The 23,835-nt window shown below is 37.7% G+C and overlaps 1 protein-coding gene across 9 annotated transcripts in view; it reads left to right on the plus strand.

Moving 5' to 3' along the window:
• Window positions 1–23,835, plus strand: part of STAG1 (stromal antigen 1) — a 205,132-nt gene that overhangs the window by 120,743 nt on the left and 60,554 nt on the right. For all 9 annotated transcript variants that reach the window (XM_041126677.1, XM_041126678.1, XM_041126675.1 and 6 more), the window contains 4 exons: window positions 7,214–7,337; window positions 15,429–15,527; window positions 20,474–20,553; window positions 23,073–23,180. In XM_041126677.1, the coding sequence (XP_040982611.1) occupies window positions 7,214–7,337; window positions 15,429–15,527; window positions 20,474–20,553; window positions 23,073–23,180 (411 nt within the window). The remainder of the gene's footprint in view (window positions 1–7,213; window positions 7,338–15,428; window positions 15,528–20,473; window positions 20,554–23,072; window positions 23,181–23,835) is intronic.

Consider the following 23,835-nt stretch of genomic DNA (forward strand, 5'->3'; position numbering starts at 1 on the left):
AGCTCAGTATAGCACTCAGACAATTTTGGTATGAAAGCAGCTTTTATGGCATGTAGGTAATGAAGTTGAAGAAATTAAATGCAAGGAGTGTTTCCATTTTGTCCCTTCAGAATTTAGTGGATTGTATCAAACAAGAAGTCACTTTAAAATATTTTCCTAGTAGCTCATGCTCTTGTGTGGGGTTGGAAAAAGACTCTACCTTTTGATGGTCTGCATGCAATTTCTTTTTTTTTTCTTTCTTTCTTTTTAAATCCTCCTTTTGTAATCAAGATTTCTTTTCATGCCTCCTGCCACCATTAGTAAAAGCCTGATTTTGCTGATATTGCTGTAACAAAGGAGAGGCCAAATAAATAAACTCTGCTTATCCGTGCCCTTAAAAAAGATGCCCAGGCTGACACTGTTAGGCCACTGAAGAATTTGCTGATATTAGTCAAGTAGTGGTGTGCTCTGAGCAAGGTGGGTGGCACCACTTCTGCGCTGTTCAGAGAGGGTCAGAAGAAGTAACTGCTTCCAAGACTGCCCCCAAGAGCCACTTTTGTGAGGAGTCATCATCTCTTTGGCTTCCTTAAGTTCTGTGAAGCTCCTAAGAGAGTCTGTTACAACATGTACTCGAATGTGAGTAATCTGCAGACAACAGATACCATAGATTTAAATTTCTGCAGTCACAGCTGTGCGAGAACATATAGGGGAAAAAAAATACCTGTATTAAAACCAGCTGATTGAAGAGAAAACCAGGGCTGGAGTGGGGAGAAATAAGGAAATTATTTCCGACTGTTATCTGCTTCCATAATGTTTCTGAAGCATTCCTTCTCTCAAATAGTTCAAATGATTTATAAAGTTGACATAATTTTATAGTCCTTAGACCATGCACAAGTGGTAATGATTTCAAACGAACGTTATTTTAATTATTCCCAGAGAATAAATCCCTTTCCATAATATGATTCAGACTCTGCCACAGTGATTCATGCTTAGTGACCTTTGTAACTTAAATAGCAAGTCCTTGATCTAAACAAAAAGCCACCAAAAACTGTTTCACTCAGAATGTAGCTGTCTTCATACTAGTAAGCTAGTGTTGCAGTGAGGTTACATCTTCTTTCTGTAGATTGGCTTCCAATTTACTGGAATATTTCAATGCTCCCTTCTCACATTAAAAGAAAAAAAATTTGCAGAAATAGCTAAACAATTTTCTAGGTGTTATGTTAGTCTAGTGTTAACAGCAGATGTAGTAAAAAATTGAGATATTCTTAATAAACATGCAGAAGATGTTCCTACCTCATTGCATATTTCCGTATCTCTTTCCTGAATCACTTTTTCTGACTGTTTTTATGTTGCTTTATGACATATTTAGTTGTTTATTGATTATTTTTTTTATCATGTCTAAAACTGAGAGTTAACATCAAAGGGGAGACGTAAGAGTAAATTCAGTTAGAGTCAAGTTGCTGAGCTCATGTTGGTGAATATAAAACCAGCAGAGGTGGTGACTGTGGTAAATAGGACTGCAAGGCCATAAGGGTAATCAGACTCTGGAGCAGGTTGTCCAGAGAGGCTGTAGAATATCAGTCCTTGGGAATACTCAAAAATTGATTGTACAAGGCATGTGTAGGGGCTTGGATATGGTGATGTTCAGAAATCCTAATCTCAAAATAACCGGTTGTGTGTCTGTATGAGTAATACTTTTGTTATGTAGTAATGAGATACTATGTACTGGTAGGTCAGGGATCTTAAAAGTAAACTTTTTTTTTTGTCTGAAGTTAAACAAGCTGAAAATTGCTTGCTGGGTACCTGCATATTAAAAAAAAAGGGAGGGGAGGCCTATTTCTTCAATTCAGTGGTATCTGTATATCAGAGATTACTTTGAATCTGAGATGATTGCCACATAGCTTGTCAGATGTAACAAGTATTTATAAAATGTTCATCACTCTCAACAGTTACCTGAGATGTCAATATTTTGGTTTTGCTACTTCCTTGCTTTTGACTTAGCAATGTGCATCCAGACACATTTCCCTTTCAGAGGGCAAGATTCAGAGAATTCTTATTTGAGTCCTACTTCATAATACCTTTTTGTTTTGAATGCTCAAAGAACTATCCTCCAGGTGTGAATGTCCAGCAAAACACAACTATTACAGTTTTAACTTCTGGCAGACATGAATGGGGATCCTCAGACTGATGGGCATGATGGTTTTGTGAATTTATGCAATGCAGTGAGCCTGTCCTGAGGTATTATTTTGGCAGTACTGATAGTTAAGGTAAAACTTGCCAAATCTAGATACGATCTTTATGGAGAAGATGCTTCTGTCTCCTTCCAAGGTGCTCCTTTCCCTCCTACTGAGTAAATAGGATGATGGTGACAAGTTAGATGCAAGTTCCACTCTGGGAAACAAGAGTGTTGCATGAAAAAAAGGGAGAGGGGATATTAGATGGAAGTCTGGTGCGACTGCGACGAGCAAAAACCAGTCAGCACAGGGAAATGAAAATCCAGACAAAACCATAGAAAAATCCTTTTCCCTCCCCCATAAACGTGTTATCCCAAGGAGGTGATACATATATCTTAGGTGACAAGAAAATTCATTACATTTTTATGTATATTGAAAAAACAGATAGAAATTACTGAGACTGTAATAGTCATGAAAAAAGAAGAGAAAGGCAAAAATTTACATCTTTGTACTTAAATGAGTTTGACCTTAATATTAAGTTTAAAAACACATACTGTTCCCTTTCCCACAAAGCCATGTACCATACTTCATATAAGCAAAGGTGTTAGTATGGTAGGTCTTTGGGAAACACTGGTTTTAGGGATACGTAGAGCTACATCTTGAAATTCAAGTCATGCCTTCAAACAATACAATTCCTTGGTCTGGCAAGAACGTTGGATAATCAGCTTAGTAACACATTATTGAAATAGCTATTTAAGTAGCACTCTGTAGAATTACTTAGAAATGGGAGTGCTGCTTGCCAGCCCCTCCCAGGAGTGGGATATGCAGCGAGCACTCACCAGTGTGAATTTTGGAATTGGGCTCTGCACACTTATTTTTCTTACCCTTCTTCCCTTATGGGGTCCTAATTCAGGTCCAGAGATGAGAGAGTGGTAGAAAAGACATTTTCTCTACATACTCAAAATGTTTCGAAACTGTCAAGCAGCCCTAGAGACAGGCATAGTTTGGCCCAACTGGCAATGGTATATTATTGTAGAGCTGCACCATTTGATGTTCCTTGACTGGCAATATGAGATTCCATCTCAAAGAATGCCAAAGGCAGGTGGGTGACCCTCGTTTCTGTCTTTGTTAGAAAGTTTTCTCATAGACTAACTCTTATCTAAATCCATTGACTAAAATATCTTTTTTTTTCTGTTCATATCCAATTTGCATGTTGAGTAATATCATGTTCTTCTGAAGGTTATCTGTAGTTCTCTCTGTCTTAAGAGCGAGATGTGAGAGGCAACAACTCCCAATTGTTATATCAGGCACGCAAACATGCAGTAAGAGTGTAGCCAGGCATCCTTTAGGAGCTTCCAAGAAGTCTTGAAGCAGTTACTGCTCTGCTAGTCATCTCCATCACTTGCCTTGGGTGTTTTTCCTGAACACTGGTAATGCTTTAAGGATTTATGCATCCACTTCAGTGTTTATCAGCCAGGTTAGCTTAAATTGCTTTCAGTTTTGGTCTTGATTAACCTAAATGAGTTTGTGATTAGACAACAGACTGAGAGAACCCAGGAGTTGGAACTGGCAACCACTCCAGCAAGACCCTGAAGAGCATACCAGTCTCCACCTGACATATCCCAATTATCCTTTATAGACTCTATGTTTCAGGGTCCTAATTACTTTTGGCCTTAATCAGAATACCTGAGTGTAATTTAGCATGAAATATATGCTAAAATGGCACTGTTTCAGAGAAACAATCAACTAGTAAAGCCTATTTCCTGACACTGTTTGCTATGGTTTGTCCTAGGTTTTATGGGCCTGCCTTGTCAACCCAAAATTTTAAAAGGAACCAGTAAATTTCTTACCTGATCCCCTTTTGTCAAATCTCTTTACGAAGCTGCATCATGCAGGGTCTCTTTACTAAGAGTAGGAATATAGGTTGTGAATTTTGCTTCGAATAGTTTGCTAAGTGTTTCCTATTCACTGCATAGAAATTACTTTGTAGTTTGCTGAAAAGAAGGTTAAATATATTTTATGTCTAATATTTGTAGATCCAGCATTAGTTTTGGATTCCGTGCTGGACTAGGTTCTGTTCCTTTCTAGAAGCATTTTGGCAAGTAATACAAACTTACGTCACTAATTTATAATTACTTCCAATGCTGGTATGATTATTATTTATATGTTCTTGTGTCATCCACAAATAGTGTATATTTTCAAAAACAAATTCATAGTGACTATGACAAGAAGCTGAAATATATTTAAATGTGTAAAAATTGTAAGAAAAGAATTATAGTTTAATAACAAGCAATTGATCACGTGCATAGCAAAGTTATAAAGGCTTTTTGGCTATATTGTGTTTGATACAGCATTGTACGGGCATGGAATATGTGTTAGTGATTCCTGCAAGAAGAGGAATTCTTATCGGTAATACAGTGGTGGTGGAGTGGGAAATTGGTGTCTCACAAATTCTCCTGCCTCTCCAGCAACTTGAGTCTGTTTGCTAGTCTCACATGCCTTATGCATGATTCTTTCCCATTTTCAATTATACTAAAGATGTTAAATTTTTATTATACTAAATCGTGTAATTAGTTGAATAGATTTGTTCTTTCTTTTTTCCTTTTTTTGGGGGGGTGGGGTGGGGTGGGTTTTTTTCGTTAGTTATAAATAGCAGCTTGGAGTGAGTGTTTGTCCGTAGTGCCTAGGGATCCCTGAGAAGCTTTTGAATCAAGAATCAGTTTTTCACTGTCTGTCTAGGGAAGCTTGAATGCAGTCTTACAGAAAGGATAAATTTTCCTGGGTTTTGGCTTGCTGTGCTGCATGATTAAATAGCTGTTGACACTTGGGTTCTTTTTGGGATTGCCATTAAATCCTTCCAAAATGCTTCACAGTTAGTAAATTTATAAGGTGGTGAAATAACCTACTTGGATGTGAGGACCAAGGCTATCATCCCCTAGTGGAAGTGTCTTCATGGGTACTTTTTGTTGCTGCATATGTGGCTCCCCCTCTTTTTCTTGAGATTCATACTTACCGATCCTTTAGATCGTTCTTTAAGTCTTGCATTCTGATTCCTTCCACCTATATTTTGTTTTAAAAATAGTTTAAAAATAGTTCCATATAAGAGAATTGCTAATCTAGTTTAGTGTGAAGTAATACACAACTTCATAGTTTTAATTAAAACTTGTCTTCATTGTGGCTGCATTCCCCATAATGAATACAGTTTTTATAGTGCAAACCCTTGAATTGAATATTTTAGCACATTCATCCTTACAGTATCTAAAACCTGTTTGAGAAATCCCTGGTAGGAACAGCTTCTTTAATGTCCTACTCTTCTTGTAATGCAGCTTGTCTACATTGTGGACTGACATTTACCTTGGTTTTGAGGTTATAGAGTCTTTAGGGAGTTTGACAGACCAGTTTTAATGATTCTGTTTGGAAGTTGATAGAATCAATGTGTTTCATGTAGGCGAAGAGAGACAATGATAGTGGTTTGATGGCATTCCTACAAATTTCCCCCTCACATTCATACATTAGCTTTAAATGCATGTTTTATGCTGTTACATCAGTACAGTTTCCTCCCTATAATTTGAAATTGAATGAGAAAAACAGAGACTTCACTGTAGAAGTTCCACATCTAGTCATGTGTGATACTGTGATTGATTGCCGTGTTCATGTAGGAGCTGTGGTTTTCATCTTGGTATCTGGAAGATCATATACAGTACAATGGCTCCTACTGAGGTGGACCAGTCTGAAGGTTGGAAGTACATAGGCAGTCACAGTATGCAGTAATCATGGTTTTGTTATACTATTTTGTGTGTATGAACTTATGCAGTAAGTATCTTGAACATAAGATTAAGTGCATTTTATTTATATTTTGTAAAATTGAAGACTTTAGGAAAAATATAGTTTCTCTTATTTTGCAATTATTCTCTTGCTTGAAGCTTGGAATTTCCACTCCTCGCGCCCCCCCCCCCCCCAAATTAGATTTCATTTTGGGGCTCTGTTTGTGCTGGTTTAAAATTAAATTTATGTTTATTCCTTTTCCAAAAAGATTTTTTAATAAAAGTACAGAACAAGAGTCTCAATTATAAGCAAGGCCAGTGTTTGCAAAGCACCAGACATTCCCTTCTTCTGTACAGTAGCTCTTTATGTTCCTCTTTCGTTACAGCTGAAATTTTGAACTGTGAAGCAGTGCCAGCTGGAGTGGCACAAGTGATTTCTCATAGTAACAGATGTCTCAGAGATGAAATTACTAAAGGGCCAGATGGCCCCAGTCCCTTTTTTCATTGTTTAGCCATTGTTCATTATTAGTAAATATGCCATGCTCTATGTCAGTCAGGAAAGTGCCAATCAGATTGAAATAATTTCCATCCCCAATCTCCTTAGGTGATCTCTCCAGACAGTTTCCTGCTGCCCCTCCTCAATAAGCAGCTGATAAGTCTGCCTGAGATCTGTCTTTGCCTCTTTCATCACTTGCCACAGTCACAATGTAGCAAAAAGCAAGAAAACTGGAAGAAACCCATGTTGAAATGTAAACATTCTCCTGGGTTTTGTTATAGGGGCTTTCATGTGGTGCATGAAACAAGATCTGTTTATGTACCAAATCCCATTCTGCCCCTCTGGTGGGCTCCTTTGGTTAAACCAAATAACTATTTCCACCTTGCAATTTTTCTACACCTCTAGCTGGAGAGGGTCAAGCCTGCTAAGCAAATGTTGGTGACAGTGTTTCAGAGATGATTGTCTAGAGGAGGTTTGTAGCTTCAATTCATAATTCTGTTTGAAAAGAGGGAGGTAAAAGATGGAGTAAGAGACTAAGAAGCAAACTAGGGTGAGGATTTTTTGAGATAATGGAAATACCATATCTGAATGTAGAAATATTGAAATTTTTAGATAGATCAATGGGTTCAAGGACGTAAAGGAACAGAAAGTCAGTGAGACAGCAGTGAGAACAGTGACAGGCCCTACATAGTGAAGTTCATCAAAAGTAAAAGCAAAATTTTACAGCTAGGGCAATGGGAATGAGAAGTAAATGATATGTGTCTGTAATCTGGTTAATACTTTTCTTTTTTCCTTATTAGTGATGCTATTGCTGAGATTAGAGCTGTCTGTATTGAAGAAATTGGTGTCTGGATGAAAATGTACAGTGATGCCTTCCTGAATGATAGTTATTTAAAATATGTTGGTTGGACACTACATGACAGGGTAAGTACTGTGTATTACTGTACATAGCAGAGTGTACTGTACGTTGCTGCTGTTATACTACCCAAGACATGTTTAGTATATCATCTTTGATTTGTAAAGAGATTGTTCTTTTTTCTTGCCTGTTATTTATCTTTCAAGCAGCTTATTTCAAGGTATTCACTTAAATTAGGATACAGCACTCCTAGGCTGCACGCTTGGTTCCTGTGCTTTTTGTGTTTTCAGTCTCCGTTAGAATATCTTAATAGAAATGTTTCCGTGGCACTTTTCTTCTGATTACAAGAGAAAGAGAAGTCTCCTCAGATCATCCCTGAGGACCTTTGTGTCTGAAGCAGAATGAAAAAGAGGTTTCCAGATGTGTCTTCCATTTATATTGCCCAATAGTTAGAGGAAATAGAATATCTCTGGGTCCCCAACAGACGTCACTGGCTCCACAACCAGTGGAATTCTCATCAATTCATTTGCCCTTGAAGAATCTCTTCAAGGTTCTCTTGAGCTTTTTCTTCAAACAATTGTTGAAACACCAGGTGGAAGCAAAAAGATTTATATCCAGAAGTTCTTTCCTATCTCACCACAGTTCTTAGTACTGATGGTATCCACAACATGCCTCTGCTGGGTGGCAACAGGCCTAAATACCACTCAGTTCCTGCAGCAAGAGTAGCCCATTCCTAATGCTAATGGAACAGGACTTTGCACTTCTGACTGTATAGGGTTTTTTGTACACCATGCAGCAACTGGGATTAGCTGTCCTCCCACTCTCACTAAAACCACTAGAAACACTTGTTTACTCTAAACTCTTCTGCTAACGTTATCCAAGGAAAACAGATGAGACCCACCTATACTGTTGAAATGCTCATTAAATTCCAGCATCCTGATTCAGACTATTCTTTTTTTCTAGGAGCACTGCTGGAAAAAAATTAAAAGTTTGCAAATTCATTCTGATGACTTGCATAACTGGTAGTTAACAGCTGATTCTTTAAAAGGATGATTTCTTCAATAACTTCAGACAGCATATTAACATTGAGGATATGACTTGGTCACTCTTGCTGAAGTCTGAACAAGATCAGTTAGAAAGACATTAGCTTTCACTAATGAAAGAAGTTAGCTGCTACTGGTTCTTTTGCTTTAGCTATAGCTGACAAGGATCTGCATCTCACTTTGATTTTCACCAGCAATTTACTTGTTAAGAGTACCCTCTATGCTTTAGATACTAGATATGTGATGTCTTCCCTCTCTAAACCTGTAGTTCTCAAACTTTTACTTTACAAACTTTCCCCAAACTTTTACATTACATCTCATTGTTACAAAACTTGATTAGGAGGAAGATCTTGCTTACTGCTACAACCAACCATGACCACTGTTTACTCCAGAGACACTACACTTCCTATCATTAAAGCTTGGACATGGAAACATAGCTATCACAGTGCTTTGAGGGGAAGAGCTGCTGCTCCATCTGTGTACCTCATGTTTAACATTGGTTTGCCTTACTAGTAGGCATGCTTCAGGAGGTAGAGATCATTGCTTCAAGTTATCAAATCAGTGGGGAGGTCAACTCAGGTTGGAGGATTAGGATTTTACATGTGGTGGAGGACTTTATTTTACTCTAGGGCTTTTAATTAAAAATAAATTATCCCCTGAATAATTGCAGTGGATTTTTTGGAGCACTTCCTAATCCTTGCAGAACACTTCCAGAAAGCAGCACTTCCAGTGGGAGAGCACAATCTAGTAGCATTGCACTTCGCAGCTCTCAGTCCCCTTCTAGTATCTGTGAAGTCCAGCCATTTCTCACATAACTCCCTTTAACCATCTGTGAAATCCAGCCATTCCTTACGGCACTGTCTGTGACTGGTGTCAGCTTCTCACACTCTTATCTGTCACGTCCTGCAATTTCTCATGTCATGTCCAATAGTTTCTCACATCCTCTTCAGTTAGCTTAACCTCAGGCCAGGGTCTAGTCATCTGCCTGCACCCTTAACATATATTTATACCTCAGCTTTTTTAAATGTAATGTTCTTCATATCAAACAAATTTTACATTACAATGTTATGGTAAAAAAAACCAGTTTTCCATCTGGACCAGACACAGAAGAATTCTATCAGGCTACTCTCCTGCCTCTACTTGCTTTGTAATATTTTTCATTGCAGGCCTCAGAAGTGCCTTGGGGTTCTAAGTCTTTAAATCACTAGCTAATCTGTTTAATATCCTGGTATACATGATATGTGATATTTTTTATTTATATAGTGTATGTTTAATGTATAGAGTGAGACAGATTTTAAGTAGAATAGGGGAAGAGTCAGAGGCAGGTGAGCCACGTGTCAAAGCATGAAAAAGAGAAAGAGACATTTGGGGAGGCACAGAAAGGAGGAAGGAAGTGCAATGGGAAGACTATATTGAAAAAAGACAGAATAAGAACCAATTAAAAATGCAAACCCTCCAAAAGTACAAGATCCCTTGACAGCGTGGTTTTCATTGGCACAACCTGAAAAACTTGCCAGCTGATACCTAAATTTCTTGATTTTGCTTTGATCAGGAGATAATTTTTGCTATGATCAATACTTAAAATACGGAAAAGATGAAGGCTAAGGCATAAGGTACTTCCATTTCATATGAACAGAAGTCACCCCAAAATTATTAACTTCTCTGGAAGCTTGCTACTACAAAAAAGAGAGGAGGCAGCAGTGCAAAAGATTCATGATCAGTTTCATACTCTACTTCAGAAGACATACAAATTAAACCACAGGGAAGACACAGTTCTTGCACTTCTTTGTAGTAGCTCCAGTGTAGTCTTTCAGAGGTAGGATGCAGAAGTTTAGTTCTCTAATTTGGGAAATCTGTATATTTCATATGTTAATCCTGTCCCTTTCCCAGATTTCAGATGAATGTCTATAGGGCTTTTTTGTTTTTTATAGATTACTTTCTCATTTGAATATGGGTTTCTAGTTCCGCCTTTCTCTTCTTTTAAGCTTCTTTTTCATTCCTGTTGATCTGGGAGCATAAATTAAAAATATATAACATTATAATATAATTGCATGAAGAAACCTCTTAAAAAAAAAAAGTTAAATCAGACTATCCAGTCTTAATTTTCATCTGCCTCACTGATGCATGGAATTGTTTTGAAACCATAATTGTGTCTCTAGATACCTAGACAATCATGGTTCTTACACCAGTTCCTGATACATAAGAAAATGCCTTTTCCTTCTTTGTGTGCCACTACTTTACTCATTGTCTGTTTCTGTGAAAGGAATGAACCCAGGGTCCTCTGGAACAGATGGTGTTTGAATACTTCGTTGTGATGGCATCCTAACTTAAAAGGATGAAAAAATAGAACTTGTTTTTAAGATTATATAGAAACTGAAACTGTAGTTTTTCCAAACTTTGGAATGTTTAACTTTATATACTTGGTACCTGATTTCCTTGGGTTTGGGAAAGCTTGAGAAAATTAAAAAAAATGCATCAGATGATACACATTATCTTCATAAATGGTATTGAGTGGGCACATGCAGACAGAGCACAACGGCTTGCTCCTGCCAGGAATACTCCTCCCATAGGTACTGTTGTGCTGCAGGACATTTTCATCTGTTTCTCTCTGGCAGTGTAACTATTTCTGTCATTAGGCAGCAGACTACCTCAAAATACACCACCCTAAAACATCAAAATGCAACACAGTATATCATAGTCATCCCATAAACTGTGGGATTGAAGATACCCAGTAATTTAGATCATTTTTCTATGCAAGAGGAAAAAAACAAACAGTGCAGTCTGCAGAAATATGGTAGAGCAAAGAGCTGAGCAAATTAATTATCTATTATTAAAACCTGATATATTTTAAAAAAGAGCAGGATACCCTTAGCCACCAAAAAAGAACTGGAAAAATCCAAAAGAAGAAACATGAAGGGTGAAAAGAGAGAAACTACTTTGCTGGCTCTCTTGACCACCCACCTATTTAAAAAATACTTAAAACTGTGTTTCTGGGGGCTCAAAAAGTCATCATCTCTGTGTGATCTAAGCCTTCATCTGCCGTGTGAGCTGACACATAGCAGTGCACCTTTAATTACCGTTTCTGCGGCTGTGGTATCCCTGAATGTTAAGAAAAGTCTGGTTCTCATTGGGAGATGGCAAATTAATACTCAAAAGTATCACCTGTATGGAACATTAATAAGAATCTAAGGTGGCTTGAGGCCAGGCTACAGATCACTGTGAGACTTACACAAGAGTTACAGATTATTGCTTCGAGTCCTGTGATTAGCATGTAAAAAATATGACAATGGTGTGTTTCCATCAGGATGGATTCTTTTTCACAGGTCTGCCATATTAAAGGGAATTTTGAGTAGAGCATGGCTCTCCCAGACAAATGTAGACTACCCCACACTGCTGGCATGAAAGGTGTATGTATTGCTTTTTGCTTCATTAGCAGCGGTAACAATTTTTTGCTCAAAACTCAGAAGTGTCTGGAGGATTATCTCAACAAAAATAGGGAAAATATGAGAACTGTTTGTTATTAAAGTGTTGATAAACATTTGATGTTTTTGTTTTAGGTTCTAATTTCAAATTGTAAATAAAAGAAAGCATTAACAATTAAGTATTGATGCAAAGCATTTCTCATTCATGAAAAAGAATGTTATATAACAAAAATAATAAAAAATATAAATAATTATGTAAAAATGCTTTGAGAGAAGGAGAATTACAGGAATAATTAGACTGGAGAAAGAGGCATGCATAGAACTGATGACAGTATGGATGAATTCAGGATTTTGCAATATTCAAGTGTCACAACTATAAATTGGACAAAACCCCAAGTAAGTATATTTTTCTGGAAGATGAAACTCAGGAGAATGGAAGGTCTTAGTTTTAGAATGCTGATAATGCAAATATTTTGTCTGTTACTTAGAAAATGGCAAGGCTTTCCTTTCAGATGTTCTTTCTGGCTGAAAAGCATAGATGTGACTACACAAAAATAGCTGGAAAGTGATGCTCATTTTCTTTAACAGAATTAAAGGTATTGCATGGTCGCAAATATTTGCTGCCTTAGGTTGACTCATATTCTCTATGAACCTAAGCTCAGAATTGAGAAAAATCTGGCTAAAATGTAGTCTGGGAAATATTTTTGTTTATTCCTTCCCTGCTTAAGGTAGAGTTCACTGTATATCCACAGTGGTTCTCACAGTCATATTTTCTAAAAAAACCTCTAGTGTTGGTTATTCCACAGCTTTCTGTAGCAGTCTGAGTGCTTAACTATGTTTGCCACTAAAAAGTTCTTCCTCGCATAAGCTAAATAGTCTGTGTTGTAATTTTATTATTTCTTTTCCTACCACTGTGCACATAAAAAGTGACAATTACTTTTTTCCTCTTCCTTCAAAACAAACTAACTTTTCTTTGTTGTGCTACAAACATATTTACAGAAAGTTTTCTTCATTACCTCTTGTGTCCATTCCATACTTTGCCCAGGCCTTTTTTATTTTATCTTCCTTCTGGTTTTTGTATTCCTCTTGCGCTTGACCTCCTAATTAATTCATGAGTTAAATAAGTTCATCTCTTAGTTTAGTAAGTCTCTTCCTGTCCTTGCTCTGCATCGCTGTTTGCAGCTTTTACCCTCACATAAGTTTCTTAGGAATTACCCTAACTTTAGCATTCCCACCTGCTTACTTCCTTGCTAGATAGGAAATTTCTGCTGTGTTTCTTTCCCCAAGAAGTGTTTGGGGTGTTAAAAGCTCATGTTACTTGGACAATTCTCATAGTTACTGAAGAAACATCTCGTGTCTGGCATGTTGATTGTCTGTGGCACATTGCTACTGCTCCATTCTGGACTTCAGTGCAGTATATCTATGTAAACTTCACTTCTGCCCGCCTTAGGTTCTTGTCCAGGTCATTGCTGTTTATGCTTCCTCGTGGGTTCCTGTCATTAATCTCCCCTGACTCTAATTTAAAACCTTCGTAACAGGATTAGCAAGCTGACATGCAGGGGCTCTTCCCTCTCCAAAGAGATTAATTCTCTCCTTGAACAACAGTTTAAAAAATAGACCTTTTTGCTCTCAGAGAAAGTCCCCCTCCTATCATTTGTCTGCCAAGAAAGGCAGTCGTTTCCTGGGATTGCCTCTGTGTCTCCTGGGCCTTTGCCCTCAGCTAGAGGGACCAGGTGTATCACAACTTTTCTCTCCTCCTCACCTGCTCCTGCAGTCACTACTTGTCTTCTGCCTCGTATCTGGTGAGCGGCAGGAGGATAGTAGCCTGGTTCAGTATGCTTTTGTTAGCATCTGGTTTCAGTCTCCTGGCAAGCCATGCAAGTACCAAACGTTCACAGGTGCACTTCCTATCTACCTTGCTTGATTTGCTTACTTAAGACTTACAGAGACCCTCAGTATCAGGCCTGAACTTAACTCTAGGACCATTGATCCATGGTGTTTGGTGAAGTCCGCAAGGGCTTTGGGCTCCACGGGGAGTCCGAACCTTATCTGCACAGGTCTCAAGTCTCATTGCTGTTGGCACTGGTTTTTTTTCTGTACCTAACCAGTTCAGAGTTTTGCATTTTGGGACTACAGCACTGGCTGAATAACAAGCCAATCTGGTCACAAATGGGACAGTCTTCAGTGGATTTGTAACTAAACCTGCTACCTCACTGTTGCTCTGTAGTGTTCATCACATGCCAAAACTGATACTGATCCTCTGTGGCTAAATAAGCTAAGGCCGTAAGAGGCTTACATCCTCTGCTAATGATTAGTGATGACTCCAGAGATCCTGGCCTTTCTGAATGCCACACAGCAGAGGAAACACCGTTTCTGGTACTGCAACACAGGTACCATTAAAAGAAGAATGACAAACAGCATTCCTCTGTGCTTTTTTAGCAGTTGATCACATCCATATAAAATTTTTCTTCAAGAAAGTTCTTTTCTGTGCCTTGAAAGATCTTATGATAGGTCCTTTAAACTTAACTTTCATCTCATTGACTTTCTCTGCAACGGTAGTCAAAAAGTTCCCTAGAAGAGAGCATGAGTGCTCAGAGACTCCCTCACACATACAAGGAGATGATTTCTTAGGAACAATAGTTCTTCAAGGAAAAGTTCTTCTGATAATCCTCCTTTCAACTTCTGTCCTTCTTTTATCTTCTATTTCAATTTTTGAAATAAGTGGGAAGGAGGAAAGAAACTTAAAAAAATTATTTTTAGGTTCTGTTTTTATGTCAGTCTCTGAATGTTCTTTCAGTTTTTAGCTTGAGCAGTTTTTTAAATACAGACTTGATTGTAGAATAGACAGGCTCAGAAATGAAGCTGTTCCTACAGGTGACAAACCTTGATCCATAGGCACTGTCTGGTGACACCCACATTTCCTGCCTACAGCCCACCAGATCAAAGCAAACCCCATCTAAGGAGCAGCTGGGAATGTGCTGCTGCCATCAGAACAACTCAGACAGACAGACACAAGTTGCTATTCTTCCCAAGGGCTCCTCAGGCTGTGGCTTAGATGTGTTGTTCTTGTGGCAGCAGCCTGCTCCCCACTGGAGGGTCTCGGGCCTTTTGCATCCTTCAACATGTGCCTGTCCTATGAGAGATGGGATGTAGGAAATTTCAGAATAATAAATCCAGTATGTACTCCTTCTGTCCCTGGGAGAAGGAAAGACAATGCTTGGAGACGACTGAGTTGCTTGAGTGGGCTACATGCAGCCCATGCTCAGTCATTTTGAACACTTGTGCATTGATTATAAACACCAGATATCAGGCAGAAGTTACCTGTAGTCTCTTTCCTAAAGATAAATAGCCACACTGTCTTCACCAACCACCTTGAGATCATACATCTTTATTTTGTATTTACTTGCTACATTCTTTATCTTTTTGTGGAGTTACTTGAAAGGAAAACAGTAATAGACATTTAAGTGATAGCACATTAAATCCTTTATATATGCAAATAGGGAGAAAATTTAACATTGTATGTAGGCAGCTGCATGTGGCTTTTGGGTTTTAGCTGAATTGCAAATTGGCTTTGGTAATTCATTTGCATAAAATTTTAAATGTACATTAAACACATTACAGTATGATATTATTTAATATTCATGTGCATTTGATTAGGGTATTCTATCAGCTAATCTTAGTGTGTTTTATTTAGCAAGGTGAAGTGAGGTTGAAGTGTTTGAAAGCTCTTCAGAGTCTGTATACCAACAGAGAGTTATTTCCAAAACTGGAGCTGTTCACTAATAGATTCAAGGTAAGAGGAAATACAATTTTTGGAAGGAGTACAGAAAATAAAAGTATCATCTATCTCATCCTGTTGCGGTCTTTGAGTCATGTATATTAAATGCAAAAATAAACTCATTTGTTTGTGACAAGGCTTGTAACTGCAGTAGTAAAACTGTATTACTGAATGCTGAGATTAAGCTGAATTCATCTTACAGTGTTTATCTTGTAAGATTTGTCAGGCTTGGCCAGGATGATTATTTATCTGTTTGTGTTATTGATAGTTTATATATTGTCATTATTCAGTCTGCTTGTACTTATTTAATTTTAGATTTATTGACTTGTAAGGACGTGTACTGGGTGTTTCACACAATCTAAAATACATCTAAAAGTAACAGCCTGTAACAAAAGATTGTTTATAAGACAGCTTTTTAGTTGAATATGTGCTTGTGTTTGGAGGAAGAGGTACTTTGATCTGCATCACGATATTCTACACAGTGAAATACCTTGCTGCACAACAGGAGTTTACATTGTGCTTTTAGACAAACCCCTGAGCATAATTGTCCTGTTTAGGAGATAAGTACTGGAGTAGTATAATTCATGGAGTTTCTTACTAGCACAAACACACTGACTTTTTGTTTAATATCTTGATGAGAATGTTGCTGTTAATTCACTTTGTGGCACGACTGCTTTACTTCACAAGTGAAGTATCTGGAGAGATGAGTATAGAAATACCATCATTGTTTCTGTTTGGATGCTCTGCGAAGAAAGCTTTCAGGCACTGTCACCATGTCAGTTGGCACCTTTTACCATCGCTTTTGTGTTCTGGAGAACCCCCAAGGAAAGACTAATTTTATTTATTTTCGTTTAAATAATTATTATAATGCTGATGCCAAATTCTGTGTAGAAGAGAAGTGGAGATGACTGATCTATTTTCATTTAAATCATTATTATAATGCTGAAGAAAAATTCTCTTTAGAAAAGAAGTAGAGATTTAAATACTCATAAATACCTACTGTATTTCTCACTGTAGATTTTATATTGCTTCACTGGTTTTGTCTGTCATTGCAGTTAATATTAACTCTTCCAGTTTGATCTAGGAAAGCACAAAATATAGAAAACTTGTCATATCTTCCCTGTATGTAAATGATGCATAAAAACATAATGGTAATCAGCCTTTTACTGCATTCACTTGAGATGGAGAAAAAAGATGCTTAAACTGCAGTAAAGTCTAGCCACTAAGGAAGGCTTTTTGTCCAAAATGATAGTTATATAATAGAACAGACTCTTTATTAATAGTCTGCCCTTAAAAATCTCAAATGGAGGTTAAATAAATATCTGTCAGGAATGAACTTGGTACGGTTGACTTTAAAGTAGGAGATGAAACTAGATCATTTTGTGAGATCACTTGAGCACCTGTATTCTTCTAATGTTATAAAGTCAGTTTCTGGGACTATTGCAGTAAAGACAAGTTTCTTGTCATCGAAGAGTACCTGGCAAACAGGTTCAGACCTCAGACTACTTCTGTAATGCCTCCATAAGTCTGCTTATCACCTCAGGACAACCAGAAATACTGGTTAACTCTCGAGAAAAAAGAACCCTCCAACCCTGCTGCTTTTCTTGTTCTATCTGTGCAGACTTACAGATTTATTTATATTTGCTCCTTCTGTAATTCGATTTATTTTGAAATAGGCCACTAAAACTCTCATGGTCTCTATATCTGCTTCTCTTTACTAGAAAATGTGCTGGATGCTTCTCTCAGCCTCCTATAATTTGTAAGAGAAAATGCTGCTTGGAATCTGAACCTGTTCCATCCATCAGCAAAACTTTTCAAGATGATTGGAGGCACTTTGAGAAATAGTTACTCAGAAATGTACTTCAAAAAACTACAGGAACATGAAACCTCTAAATATTTCCTCCTGGCTTTTTCAGGGTATAGACAATTTTCTTTGTTAGAAGAAGTTAGGTTAGCCTGTGCATTTCTTCTTGGTTTAGAATGGCACAAGGAATTTTCATTTCTGTCAAAAAGATTCAGACAAAAGGGAACCCTGTTAGGATTCCTTGTCTTTCTTCTGTTCTATTAAAGCTGTTTTTACTACAGAAATCTGTATCATTATGACATAAATTAGAGTAAAAGTGAGTTCAAAGTCTCTGTGAGCCTAGAGAACAGATATGTTTAACATGATGGTTTATCAGCTTCAGTTTCCAGCCACATCAAGACAACAAAAAGCTGGCACTGCCCAAATGCCTGCACTTGGATTTACAGCTGTGCTGACAAGGGTGCAGCCTTTGGCACCAGGATTTCAAATTAATGGTTTTTGAATCTGTGATACATTACTTAAATGTCTCGCCACCACAAGCTCTACCACCACCCCCTGAAAAATAATTGACCTAAATGCTGCTTATTTGTATTTCCTCATCAGACTTCAATCGACCTGCACAGTTCAGCTGGTATTCAGCTCAATCCATTCAAACTGTCAAGAGAAATCTCTCTAGAGATCTTCTAAGCTGTTCAAAGTATAAATTAATTTGATCCAGAATGACTTGTACTGGGGTGTTAATATTTCACCACCTTCCAGATAGCTGTGACAAGGATCTGATAATGTCACTTCTCCAACGGAAAGACGTGTGTTCTTTCCAACATTTGTTTGTGTAGGTGATATGCTAGAAAATAAGCTTTGTCTGTCAAAAACAGTTTTGTCCATCAAAGAGGAGACTTGTTTTCCATCAAGAATTCCTGTCTAATACAAACATTAACTGAAGCCGTATGGGAAAGATGTGAATTAGCTCTTTTGCAGTCAGTGTCAAAGTCAAGACACCAGCAGATTTAGGTGCATCCATTTAATTCCTGTCCCTCATCCCTGACCCTTTGCAGGAGAGTACTGTCTGCATGGCCTGAGAGGCAAAAGGAGATAGATTTGCTCTTCAGCCAGCCTTGTGCACAGCCTAATACATAACTGCAAACTGATCTTCATAGACAGTGAAAATTAATATTTCAAGTTATATATAGAAGCCTGTGTCCTATTCTACCACTGTACAGTAGTACAGGAAACGTTTGTCAAAGCAGATTGAGCAGCTGGGGTTTGTAACTTACTAAACCACACAAGTTACACCTTCCAGAGGCATTAGGTGTTCAGGTCTCATTTTCAAGGATCTTGGTGCCTGCCTGGCAGGTGCCATCTCACAGAGATGCTGGCACCAAGGCTGAAAATAAGAAATGATGCATCCACACTGTTTATTTTAAGCCTGATGTTTCTGGGGAAAATTGAGAGGCAAGAACAGTCTTTTTGGATAAGAAAACATTGTTGCATCAGTTGGTTTCAAAGTCCAAAATGACTCCAAATTCAGAGTGCCTCTTGCTCTGTAGGCAGGAGAGAAGATCCCTTCCTTTCCAGGCTTTTTTCAGAGATGTAGGAGTTTTATACTTGTGTGCTTATTCCTTCATGTGCAGTTAGTTCCCTCCTGGAGTTTAAGATATACTTTGAGGGAGTATATGAAATTCCACTGAAACTTTTAAGATCAGTATCTCTGGCTGTTCCTTCTCTTGATTTTGTTGTTGTTAGTTGTTCCTTGGCCAGGACCTTAGGAAAAAATGACAGCAATTTTTTTTTCTTGTTCATACACAGAATTTCCTGTTTGGAAAGTTATTTGACTGTTTGAGTCTCTTCATGGACTTCTCACGGTCTCTAAAACTGTCTAGGTATAACAGTTAAATGCATCAAATTTCCCAGGAACTTAATGGTGATTTATAGAGGTGCATTCAATCATAGTGACACAATGTATCTCTACAGACCTAGTTTAGTTGAAAGGTAACACTTGAGACAGCCACAATGCATTCTTTACATAATATTCCTAAAATCTAATATTGAAGTAAGCATCAGTTGCTTGATATTCACCTTCAGCGTTTAAGTGCCTGGAATAGTAGAGAAAAGAGGTGAACACCTTTATTTTGTCCTGATTTGTTCTTGGTGACTTTCACTGTTGTTTCCTAACACATCCCTTGTTTCTTTTCCAGTCCCTGACTTCTATTTTTTCACATCCCACAATGTCATATAGTACCTAGTCCTTCCTGAAGCAGGTCAAGCCAGAAGGATCAAGTTTTATTTTCAGATGGCCCAATTTCTTGTCATTAAATTGATCAGTCAAGCAAAAAACATCAACACATATTGCATTTTTATGGATGGGTAGAAATTCTCCCGAGATAGGGAGGACAACATACGCTAATCACATCTATTTTTGGTTGCCAGTAAGCAAGCTGGAACTAAGGAGAAAGAAACCCTAAGGAGACCTCTCATAACTACAGGGTCCTTAGAAGTTATAAAATCATTACATTAGATTGGAAAGTGGTCTGTTTGTCTCCACTAGAAAGAGTATAGGAAAATACAAAGCCAAAACGCAGAACTTCCCACTTTCCTGTGGAAGGTCTGTAGTGTAATTCTTGAGATCAGCTTCAAACCTTAAGACGTAGCCAGGTATGAAGGCCGCAACTTTATAGGCAATATGCAGATGCATATATTCAGGGGTGATTTTCTTCACAGTATTTCCAAATATGCATATATGCAGCATTCATTGCTCTGAAATTATTTGTTTTCAGGGGAATGAAGCGGGGCAATTTTTCTGCTGTCATCCAACCCAAGTACATTCCTTTTCAGGAAAGAACTGTTAAGTAAGACCAGTCCAGAACAGTGCTTCAATTCCAAAGTCTCCTTGCTTGTTCTCTGTAAAACATATAAGGATAAGGACTGTTTGTTAAGCACTTGTTCTCATTCCTGTGTAACTGCCTATTGTTCCATTGTGCATATAGCATACAGCTTCCTAAGATGTACATTAAATGGTTGAATAATATTAAAGGGCTTTCATGTGTCTAGTTGAATGATCTTTCTCCCCAAGATAATTCATTTTGTAATCTATAGAATTCTTCATCTGATAGCTGTTTGTGTGTTTCTGTTTTGTCACTGTAATAAAATTCCTTTTCAGGATCGCATTGTATCAATGACACTTGATAAGGAATATGATGTTGCTGTGGAAGCCATTCGATTAGTCACGCTAATACTTCAGTGAGTATTTTTCAAAACCAGTATATTCCCTTTGAAAGTTACCTAAGCCAGTAATATTTAATTGACTTGATTTCTTTGCTTATGTAATGACGTGAATCTGTTACTTTACCTTAGTATGAAGTCAAACAAAATACGTAATAATATGGTCATGAAGCTAAATAAGATATTCCATCTCATGGAAATACAATAGGCAAAGTATAAAAATCTATTGATGTATTGAGGCTATTAGAGCACCCATTGTTGTGGAAGAATGCCAAAGGGTGTTTATAACTTTTGCCAAGGGCAAAATGATTGTCCTCCCCAAAGCAAGTATCTGTGGGTTACATTTGCTAAAATAACTCTAGCAGTAACTAAGCAAAGATCCAGTGTTAGGAGATTTGATTACCTGACACAGCTGCAAAGAGAGTCATCTGGTAAATAAGCTGACACGGAAAAGATGCTAACTTCAGCACCCTTGTTTGGGTTATGTTGAGGTGGCAGTGGTAGCTTGCAATTTTAAACACTTGGCCATGCATGAGGAGACATGCTTCCAGGCCCCCAACTTTTTCTTACAGAGATGCAGTGGCTTCCCTGAGGCAAAGATCCAGCCTAAAGATCATCCCACGCTCTGATTGTTTGAACCAGCCTGTCCACAGCAGCCTTATGAGTGTGCTGCCGGAGGACCACTGCTAAGCTTTTATTACATATTCATTAAAACATATGTTAAAGAAAATCTGTTTTACAAACAGATGCATAGAATTTGTGCATCATACTTTATACCCAGTGGCTCCACTTTGAAGAACGTTCTTGGACATGCAGAATTTGGATGAAAGATTAGACTAGCTTTTCCTCTTAGTAAAGCAGTCTGGACTTCATTTTTTTTATTTATGAGTCACTCTCCTTTACAGATATTAGACTTGTAACATTAGGAAGAAAGGAAATCTCATACTGTTACATTTTTAAAGCAAATATAACAAATACAATCACAAATGAGATGTAGAACACAACTGTTCCCTACATTATTAGCAATGTTTGGGAACACAGTATGATCTTAGGTCAGGAATTGTCCAGTGCGCCTTTTTTTTCCTGTCCTGTTTTCTCTTTGGTTGCATGGTGAAAACATAGCTAATGCATTTAGCACCAGAAGAATATGGGTCACGTTGAACAGCACAGAGCAATATTCTGTCAGGTAGGAACTCCAAAAAGGTGTCATGAACAATCGTGATGGGGAATAACCAATTAAAAATTATTTGTAGTATGAACCCAAATGATGTATGGAGTCCTGATACATAAATGTTTCTGATGAATGCTGACTGAACAGAGAGGGAAATAATATCCCTGTATCCGACAGTGGTGATATTTTGATAGCATTGATGGAATATCATTGTTCCATGGCTCATAGCATTTTTCAAGAATATTGCTGAAAAATGGAAGTTTTTCTGAGTTTCAGAAAACTTGCACACAAAATCTACCTTGAGCTTGGAAACTGCAGAAGCCCCAACTATGTTGTTTACCCAAGATAAGGGTAAAAGGTGGCTTGTTCTTGTCAATAAATAATTATAGAAAATAAACTTTTCATCATTTTTTATCCAGCACAGCAGGCTATGATCAGATTCTGTTCCTTGATGTTGAAAATGAAGTCTGTATCTAGTCAGCACAGTAACTACGGTAAAAGTGATTGACAATTTATTGTATCAGCATTATTGTAATTCTAAATGCACACAATAATTCAATCCTAAAGTGATTATGTGTTGATTTGATTGTGGACACACAGTGCTAGTTCTGTGTCCCCACTTTGTGGCATAATCAGGTTTAGTTTTCTACTGCCTGTGTCCAGAGTATTTCTGTGCCTTCTCCCATTGCTGAAGCAGTTTCATCCACCTGGCCTGGCCCTTTCAGCAGCTAGAATTGGGAATATGCCTTCCTACTTTCCAGGCCAGCAGAGAGACACCTCCTGCCCACAGCGCACAAGAGCACATGGACTGTCATGTGAAAAGACTTAACTTCTGAGAATGGAGTAGGCCAGGAGGCTGAAGCAGGTTTTCCCAGTCCCAGATTTGAATACTTTAAAAATTAAAAGCTTTGAAAGCAAACAGACATTGCGATAGAAGTAAATAAGTTTAAGCAAGCAATTAAATTTTCCTCATGTAACATGCTAGGTTTTTAGTTTAATAATGATCAATAATCAGTGTTTGGCATCTTGCAATATATGCATTGTAGTTAGTGTGATGGTCTAAGTAATTGAACAGGGCAAGATTTGTAAGCAGTGATGACATTTTTTTCATAATATTTTTTTTATATAGATAGATAGATAGATACAACTGGGAGAGGGAAATCAGACAAACTTCCAGTCTTACAGGCCCTTTAAATATCTCTGTATTTGGAAATTGAACCAAAGATCCTTGAAGTCAGTGTTCAACCATTTAGGATTTTGTATGAAGGAAATCAATCTTGTAGCTGTCAAAAGTAAGTTACGGGAGGTGAGGGGATTGAAATTAAACATTTGTTTTAGTTCAGGTGTTACTTTCTGACTCTTTCAGTGGAAGCGAAGAAGCTCTGTCAAATGAAGACTGTGAGAATGTGTATCACTTGGTGTATTCAGCACACCGGCCTGTTGCAGTAGCAGCTGGAGAATTCCTTCACAAAAAGTAAGTTATCAGTTGCCCTGGAACAAGACCAGATTTGTGAATGGTTCCTAGTAGAGGTAAGATCAAAAGGCAAAGAAGCAAAGAGTGAAATATCCCAATTTAGCAAATCAGGTGTTTAATTTAAACAGAGACTTATTATCTTGTTTAAATTCAAGACCTAAAGACTTCAAGAAACTGAATTTACATTTTTCTTGCTCTAGAATTCAGATAACTTTTCCTAACTCCTCAAGGGCTAAATACACAAAGGCTGCATAAACCTCTGAAGTTGGTTTAAATCCTAAAGCTTTTGCTGAATTACTGTTGCAATAATATATATAGGGCCTATACATCCCTGTTGGTCTACCTGATAGGCAATCATCAATTTTACAAAGTTTTAAAGCAGTTTATTTCAAAATTGTGAACTTGAGAGGTTTTTATGTAGTAACAATTAAGAAATTTGTTTCTAAACTCACTGACTTCCCCTAAAAATACATTACACCATGGTTACATCTTTCATGTACCCGCTATGCCAAAGGAAATGAGCTAGCTTTTCCATGGATCTGAATCATACCGCATCAGTAACTACGACCATGACATTACCACGTAATAGTAAACCTTTTCATTTTAGTGTTTGCCGTTAAAAGTCTTTTAGCAGTAATTTTCTTTTTTCCCCTCA

The sequence above is a fragment of the Aquila chrysaetos genome, chromosome 10 (genome assembly GCF_900496995.4).
Source record: "Aquila chrysaetos chrysaetos chromosome 10, bAquChr1.4, whole genome shotgun sequence".
NCBI lineage: Eukaryota > Metazoa > Chordata > Aves > Accipitriformes > Accipitridae > Aquila > Aquila chrysaetos.